The sequence below is a fragment of the Coptis chinensis genome, chromosome 7 (assembly GCF_015680905.1).
Source record: "Coptis chinensis isolate HL-2020 chromosome 7, ASM1568090v1, whole genome shotgun sequence".
Lineage (NCBI taxonomy): Eukaryota > Viridiplantae > Streptophyta > Magnoliopsida > Ranunculales > Ranunculaceae > Coptis > Coptis chinensis.
Window position 1 is genome coordinate 31,626,510 of NC_141462.1, and position 8,482 is coordinate 31,634,991.

The 8,482-nt window shown below is 36.8% G+C and overlaps 1 protein-coding gene across 1 annotated transcript; it reads right to left on the reverse strand.

Moving 5' to 3' along the window:
• Nucleotides 1–542: 542 nt before the first annotated feature.
• LOC147487131 (uncharacterized) lies at nt 543–3,649 on the reverse strand. Its single transcript, XM_086573457.1, has 9 exons — nt 3,190–3,649; nt 2,887–3,073; nt 2,664–2,797; nt 2,470–2,582; nt 2,123–2,366; nt 1,365–1,526; nt 1,151–1,230; nt 1,000–1,049; nt 543–881 (listed from the first exon to the last, which is right to left on the reverse strand). The coding sequence occupies exons 1-9, from the start codon at nt 3,583–3,585 to the stop codon at nt 754–756; spliced, it is 1,494 nt and encodes a 497-aa protein (XP_086429583.1). The 5' UTR covers nt 3,586–3,649; the 3' UTR covers nt 543–753.
• Between the last annotated feature and the right edge of the window lie 4,833 nt (nt 3,650–8,482).

Below are 8,482 nucleotides of genomic sequence, written 5' to 3' on the forward strand. Positions count from 1 at the left end.
AAGGGCACGCCCTTATGGTAGAGGAAGTCAGCTCATATACTTGTTATGTTAGTGGTGGATAACCAATGTGAGACTATCTTCTATGCACAAAAGTGGATAAAAGACTCTATGTTCTTCTCCTCCACTTTGCACACACTCACTAGTAATTTGAAATACACAAGAGATTCCAACACTTTTTAGATGATTACATTTATTATTGTAATTGGTTTATATATGCAAATAAACTAAACGTCTTATGCTCTTCTTGCTGATATTAGGCCTTGTTGGTTAAATTTTAACTAATGGAAATGAAAGGAAATAAGTGGTCCACTATGGAAAGGAAAGAAATGGGATGGAATGGAAACAATTTTAAAATTATGTCTGTTTGGTAAACTGTGGAAAGGAAAATAAATTGTGTTGTTTTTTTTTTTTTTTTTCCTTTCCTTTTCCTAAATTTTTTAGGTCTGGACCATGGACTCAAAACCATTTCCATTTCCCTAGTTTTGTTTCCGCACGGAAAGCAGTATTTCATTTTCAAGGGAAAACAAACAACAAAAAAACTATGAAAAAGATGGACCACACCTCTTTTCCTTTTCTTTTCTTAGCATTTCTTTCAGAACAAACAGGCCATTAGAAACGAATTTTGTAAACATAGCAACATTTTGATAATCGTCTAGCCAATATGCCGCCTTGTGTCAAAGATTAATATATTCAAACTTATTTGATAATCAAATAGAGCACCAAGACACAAAACTACACCATTAATCGTTTTTCTCAACTTCTGAGCATTGCATAGTACTCTGCAATCCAACCCTTCACGATGCTGATCTCAGAAGCTCGCATCCCGACTAACCATTTTGGATCATCTTTTGATGGAGTAAGTAAATCTAATGTGTGAGATCCTGAACATTATGCTCAAATTATTAGTCCATTTGATCATTTTGTCTTCTGTAGCTACTGTCAGTTTAACTGACATGCAAATTATTGCAATCATAAGGTGCAACTGTGGAAGAGACATACCATTAGTTGTTAGTATGGCTACCACACTATTTGATATGTTCTGTAATACCCTGTTAACCAAAAAAAAAAAAAAAAAAACAGTCAAAGAATGCAAGCTGTAGAAAACAGTGGATAGAGAAGAAAATAGTGAAATTGTATGTATGTGGATTACCCTCCGCCGCTGTAAGGATCCCTCAGTCCATTTGAAAATATAATGTTGCTACCAAATTTTTTCAGGACGTTTTTTATACCCTGCAGTTTTGATTGAAAGTAAACATGTTGTACTTTCATTCAAACAACAAATGAATGATTGAATGTACGAGTGGGGCTTGCGTCTAATGTTAATTCATTCATAAAAATGTATGAACATCAGGAATTTAACTTACATGCCCACCAAACTCAGTTACAATCCAATGTGGTCTTGGGGTGACATCAACCCCGAAAACTGCTTGGCATGATTCAGTCAAATCTTTTAGAATGAAGGGTGATATCGGGAACATAGTGTTGTCGTGCTCACGTCCCATTGGAATCACTAAATCAGTACAAGTCTTAATTGAGACACCCAAACAAAATGGTTAGAACACCATCCATAAGTTTGTATAGATATCAAGAGAATATAAAGAACTAGATTACTATGTGGCTGGAGTCTTGGAATCCATTCGATTCGTAGGCTTATACAGGGTGAATTACAAGCTAATATTTGTTCTTAATTACTAATGTTTCATTTAAATAAATTCTTTTCAGCTTTTGTTTGAAATTAATGTTATAGTCCATTGTAGGAATCTTCTATACATCTCAAATGACGATTCAGGTGTAGTGAAAGTTTAAACCGAAAAATTCGTCGGTTTTTGAGAAAGTAAACTTTTTCGGTTTTTGAGAAATGAAGATTGAGATTTCGGAATCTCTGGAATTCCGAAAAAGTCAAAATAAAAAAATTGGAATTCCGGATCTTATTCGGCTATATTCCGAATACATTCCAAAATTGATGTATTTTCGACTTTTAATCTGGAATTTCAAATTTCTCAAAAACCGAAATATTCGACAGAATTATGAAAATTCCGTCGAAATCACAAACTATGAGTGAAACACATTTAAAATATTCTACTTTAACCATCACGAATAGAGCGTATTATTTACAAATTACCTGCCATCTCCAACCTAGGTCTGCTTCAGTGATTATTTGGTTAAGGTCGTAGCACTTTTTATTCCCCTTAAAGGCGACAACACCAGCAAGAATCCTAGAAAGAATATCAGTAGTCCGTTTTGAAGCTACATCGATGGCGTCGCATATCATTTTAACGGGATAGATAGGAGGTTTATCATACTGAGCAGCACTAGTATACATACGTTCCAACTGATCTTTGAGCTCAGAAGAAGCATTTATGGGGCTTAACAACAAAATGTAACTCAAAAGGTTAATCAATCAGTGACCAAAAGCAAAATAACAACTACATCAAGACAAAAAATGGAAAATCTGATGAATGGAATTACTTGCAAATTTTGAACTTCTGGCTAAGGAGTGAAAGACCGTCTGATTTGGAAGCAATTTTGTCAATTTTTGACCACGACTGTCGTATGGTATTATAGCAATTCATGCTAGCTTCCTGAATTCTCCATATATAATTAGCACATTTTAGATCCTAAAAAAAATCAGAATAATATGATGCAACTAAAATGTGCCATACCTTGTAGTCCTTTGTCGCAATCAAATAATATTGTTCATGGGGTGTTAAACCTTCGAAGTAAAGAATAGGTGCTGAAGATGCTAGTGCACCCAAGCCAATATGGGGATATTTTAAGCGAAACCATGATGCCAACACTGTAAAAGTAGTCAATGATAAATAGTAATAATTAACTAATAACTAATGTTACTGAAAATATTTTGTTGGAAAACTCGTAGACACTTACTTCCACCGTAAGATCCTCCAATGACAATGACAGGGGAACTTTCAGCTGATAAGTTTTTCTTTAAACTTACAAGCACTTCGGCATAATCTGCTAGTGCTTGAGCAGAGTTAAAGTATCCAAGGGTGCTTGTGTTACTATAAGCCTCCTCAAACGATCCAAAGGGCATTGATTTTCCGTAGTAACGATGCTGTAAAATAGAAGTAATTTGGATATGATTGGAAGTGCCATCACTGCCATATCCAACTGAATAATATATACTATTTATCTCATTGAAACTTTTCATATTTGTTTTGAAATTTATACCTCTATAAAAACTATGAGTGCATTGAGTTCAGGTGCATAACTATTGAGGAACCCGACATTTTCTACATCATTGTCTATAGGAGCTTCTGCTCCGAAATAGACTAAGATTGGGGAACTAGTATTTGCCCCTGCCCAATGTTTTGAGTTCATCATGTACCTCTGCTGAAATGTAGTGTAGCTATCTGGTCTGTAGTTGAAGTGATCAAGTGTTTGCGCGTAGTAAAAGGTCTTAAGACGACCCTTGGAAGCACGAGCAAGTTTAGCATTGAGATTTTTCGTTGGTGTTCGCTCAACGACACCAAGTCTTGGTGTTATGGTTGCATACACACAACTTACAAGGAACATGAGCAGCCATGGAAGGCTTAGTATTGAAAACTTAAATTTGTATTCTGTCATTTGAACACAATTTTTTTTGAAATTTGAGAGTTTGTATGAGGATTGGCGAGCAAAAAATAAAATGGACGACCTAGTATTTATAGACCCTTGACCATGTACAGACAGAGTACCCCTAGTCAGTGGCGGAGCCAGGGGGGCCCAGGGTACACCCTGGCGTACCCTCACCTTAACCAAAAAAAAAAAAAACGTAGCTATTAGTGACCATCCGAAGTTCATAAAGTCTCGCCACCATCCGAAGTTCCAAGGGGGGCAGACAAAGCAACATGTTTATGACGACTAACAAATCGGAGTGAAAAATGGAAAGACAAAAAAAATATATAAACAACAAAGAAAAAATACAAAAAGAACTGTAGATTGTTCTAATTTTATCAGCTCAAATGTCAAGAAGTTGGGTGGTGCGATATGGATGAGACAAGAATGTTACTGTTGAGAATGATATTTTTTATATATCATACAGTTGATACTTGATAGCCTCAACCAGAAGATGATTTCGCAGCAAGATGAACGAGTGCCTGCTTGTGATACGCCCTTTCGAAGCTTCTTGTGCTTTTGTAGAAACACATTCATGTCAATCTCCTTCTCAAGAAGCTGCTTGTGAAGAGTCTCAGATTCCTCTTTGATTTTTCAAAGAGAAATCATCACAAATTAGGAATCTCAAGGAAGAACCTAAAAGCAACTGTACAAAGGAGCTATCTGAAGTGATCAACCAAGTGATAAGGAAGCAAAAAAAAATAGGTGGCATGTGCTGAGGGAAACAAAAAGGAAGAAGCTGCTTGTGAAGAGTCTCAGATTCCTCTTTGATTTTTCAAAGAGAAATCATCACAAATTAGGAATCTCAAGGAAGAACCTAAAAGCAACTGTACAAAGGAGCTATCTGAAGTGATCAATCAAGTGATAAGGAAGCAAAAAAAAATAGGTGGCATGTGCTGAGGGAAACAAAAAGGATGTGTTAGATGTCATGTGATGGGTGTTGTACTTGATGTACAGATTTGACTTGTTTATTTGGTTTGCGAAAAAAACAACAGTACCAAAAAAGCTAATAGAAAACCCAATAGTATTTGTGCTCCTATTTATCTCGTTTTTATCAACCCATATATAAACCCAAACAGAATTCATCTTGTATCTATTTAAAAAAAACAACTAGAAAAAAAAACCCCTAACATACTCTACTTCTCCTCTCCTCCACTCTCTATTACTTTATATTAAAATTTAAGTCTTATACTCTTCTACCAAAACAACAACAATCGGATGGTGGATGAATGGTTGAATGATTGTTTAATAATATACATTGAAAATGAAGTTTTGATAAAGATTGATATCGAGTTGATCTTGTAACGCCCAAAAGATGAAGAAAGATGACAAAAAGAAGCCGTAGAGAACAACTATGAATAAGTATTTGTTTAGATTGAATTATTTTTTCTTTTCTTATTTTTTTATATATTATACTTATTGTAATTATTTTATATGATTTTTTTATGTTCGAAATATACTTGTTTTGTGATCGGGTTTGAATTTTTAGTTAAAAAAAAATTAGTGTATTGTTTTTTTTTATACTTGGTTTATGGGTGGCTCACCCTCACTTGCATTCCTGGCTCCGCCACTGCCCCTAGTAATCAAGCCATCAATATCTAATGTTATCAAGCTCTATATTATTAGTATATTTTTGAAGAACTAACTCAACGATTAACTGATTAATTTGCTACTATTTAACCTAAAATTGGAAAACAAAGAATCGTTGTTTTAAAAAAAAGGGTGTTGACATCATCATCATTCTATCCGACATCACTTTGGATGTTTTCCTTTTTTTCCTTTTCATCAGTTGGTCACCTACTCACCTAGCAAGCTAATACATCCATTGTTTCAATTGGTGGTTGTAAATATCCTCCAGTCCAACATCTAAGTGTGTCAACTGATCGAGTTCTTCATTATCCAAGTGCGCCACCTAGATTCTTCTTCTCGACTGGTCCACAATTAGCCCAGTTCTTCTTCTCGAGTGGTCCAACAATTAGCACAATATATCTTTACGTACGTTGAAAAAATCTCAACGTTTTACACGACAATTAGCACAGCGTTTTAGCATTAGACAAAAAGGCTCTCCACATTACCAAGTGGGAATCCCATGAAAAAAAATGGAAAACTTGAACTTTAAAGGGTCCAGCCCACTATCATTGCGTTAATGCGCATACTCATGCACTGTTGTGTCTCTCTTTCAATTTTGTTTGTCAAATGTGACGTTTTACCTTGTAATCATCTTAGCTTATTATGTCATCTATGTGGAATCGGATTTTCTTTTGTTTTGTTTTCACAAGCTAGAACTTCTTTAATGTATCATATGTATGTATAGAAAGTAGGACGCGGGCAGCTTTCTCACTTAACACTTATGCGTGAGGGAGGGACTCAGCTCACACTAAACAAAAGTCCAAATGAGAAAATTACAGTTGCTAAAGCCGTACCAAAATGAGGCAACGTAACTTGGGCAAAGTTAAGAAGCACAACAGTACAACACCAGGGACCTGTAATCTACTTCCATAACCATGCTGTACGTACCTCTCCAGTACTAACAATCATTTTTCTCCAATTAGGCTGTTTATACATCTCTAAATATTTTGCAATTCGCGTATTCCTTTTTGACCAATTGGTAGCGATCTAAGGATTTTCCGTAATTTGATTTGGTAATTGCCCTACTCCCATTAAAATTAGCCATTAAGTACTAGTGTCCGATAAGTGAGGAGAGAGAGTTTGGGAGTGTAAACTGTAAAGCAACAAGCCAACAATGAATTCCATATATAGTTTTGGGTCGGGTTCATCAAGGGACATACATATTTTGACACATAATTTCCCTCATATGGGCAGCCACTAGATAGCCAAGATCTGAATGACTAAACTCATTCCTCGTGGCTAGACCAAGGTTGCCTTAAAACAGCTCAAGCCAAGCCAATTGCAAACACTGGTCGGTTGGGGGGGACTCCCACTCTCTCTAGTCTTCTTCCTCCACTCTACCTTCTCTCTCTTTATTTTGTTGCTTGCGATCCAAGAAAATTTCTGCTCATACTGCCTACGAAATGCTTCGCTGCCTGAAATTCAAGTTAACTGATAAGCATTTATTTTTAATTCACAACAGGATTTCTTCAAAAAAGATTCCCTGCCGACAAACGAATGTTGTAGGACAACAGAGTTTACATTGCATTATATCAAACCACAAGATGCATGAACAGAAATAGATGGTAGGGGATAGGATTTTGTGATTCAGCACCTAATCAATCTGTAGACATCCTAAAGTCAATCATGCACCAGTCCACTGAAAACAACTTGCTCGGGTCTACCACTTCAAAGTTGCTATTACAAAGGTGTTGTATTCGTTGTAATCAAATGACCAGCATCTGAACAAAGATCAGCATATATGTGAACAAAGTAACAAGGGTTAACAGTTAACCCCCCCCACACACACACACAGTGTGTGTGTGTCCGACGAAGGTTGCATGCAAAGAAGATCCCTTTTTATAGCACATCTAACCACCCACCCACAGGCGATATTCTGATCCACTGAAAACTGGGGATCAGCGGCAATAGTTTCAATCTTTGTTTAATGTCGCATATCTAAAGGTCAAAGGCCCCCAGACATTCTGATCCTCTGAATGGGGATCAACAAAACAGCTTCAAACTTGGGTCTAGCGGATTGATGTCCAAGAGGAAAATTCCAGAATGAGTCTGAATTCTGAAAGAAAATATAAAACAAGATAGCTGACGCCAGAAAGAGTCCCAACAGCACCATATAAATCTGCCACTCTGCAAAAGAAAAACAAAACAAAAAATTGTTAGGGTGTCTTTGGTAAAGGGAATGCAAAAACGGGGAGTTAGGGGGAAGGATACAGAAATAAAACCACATGTGCACCGACCTTTCCAGTCAGCAGGTACACTTAATTTGGTCACCATGCTCCCCATTGACTAGAAGTGGAAAGCATTAGTCTGGAATTGCACAAGAAGAAAGAAGAAAATGTTAGCTAGTCAAATCCCTACAGGACAGAAACCTCAACATTTTAGATCGAGCATAAGTTCAAGTAGCTCACTGGCTAATTATATCTAATCAGCTAATTAATCCAAAAAAAACATCCGCTTGACATTGTGATATATGTATGGGTATGACAGACCACAACTAACTAATTAAGTCGTCGCACGGTCCTAGTGAATGCATATGATAATGCCAAGTACAAGTTGAAAACATCATGCTTCCAAGTTCCAGTGACAAAAACGCCAAATTTCAGCTCTTACTCTGTCTTCCAATAACGTATCCAAAACTTGTGGGTACTGTGGCGACCTAAACCGGGGGTATGAAAAGTCAATGGTAGATTGGCCCTAGAACAAGATAAGAAGCGAAGTCGAGTGGCATGGAATCATGCTGCGGACTAGTAGGTATGCTACACAGAGACGTCATGTGGAGAAAGGGAAGCCGGGAGATGAAAGGACAGGTGAAAGAGAGAGAGAGAGAGAGAGAGAGAGAGGGTGATACAATATTTGGCGCCGTCTGTGGGGAACGAAAAAAGAAAGCAACGTTTGCAGGCATTCTTATGTCCTTTTTCTTGACCTTTTGGAACCCTCATCTTTGGTTTCCTCATTCCAAAACCGCTAAGCTAGCTAAAACTCCTGTTTTATAAATAGAAATGAAACCCTTTGTCAATATATCAGTTTTCTCCAAAACATAATAGGATGCTTCCAACTTGTTAACATATCTATAGCTTTTTGCATTGCTTTTCCTGAGTATTTGATGCCCTAAAACCACACAACAGATCTAAGGATTTTGCTCTCTCAACCCTTCTAGTTTGCCCATCCATCACGATAATAAACAAAAGGATATATTGGGTTTCCTTGCCTTAGACCTTTCTTGCTTCTAAAAAAATAA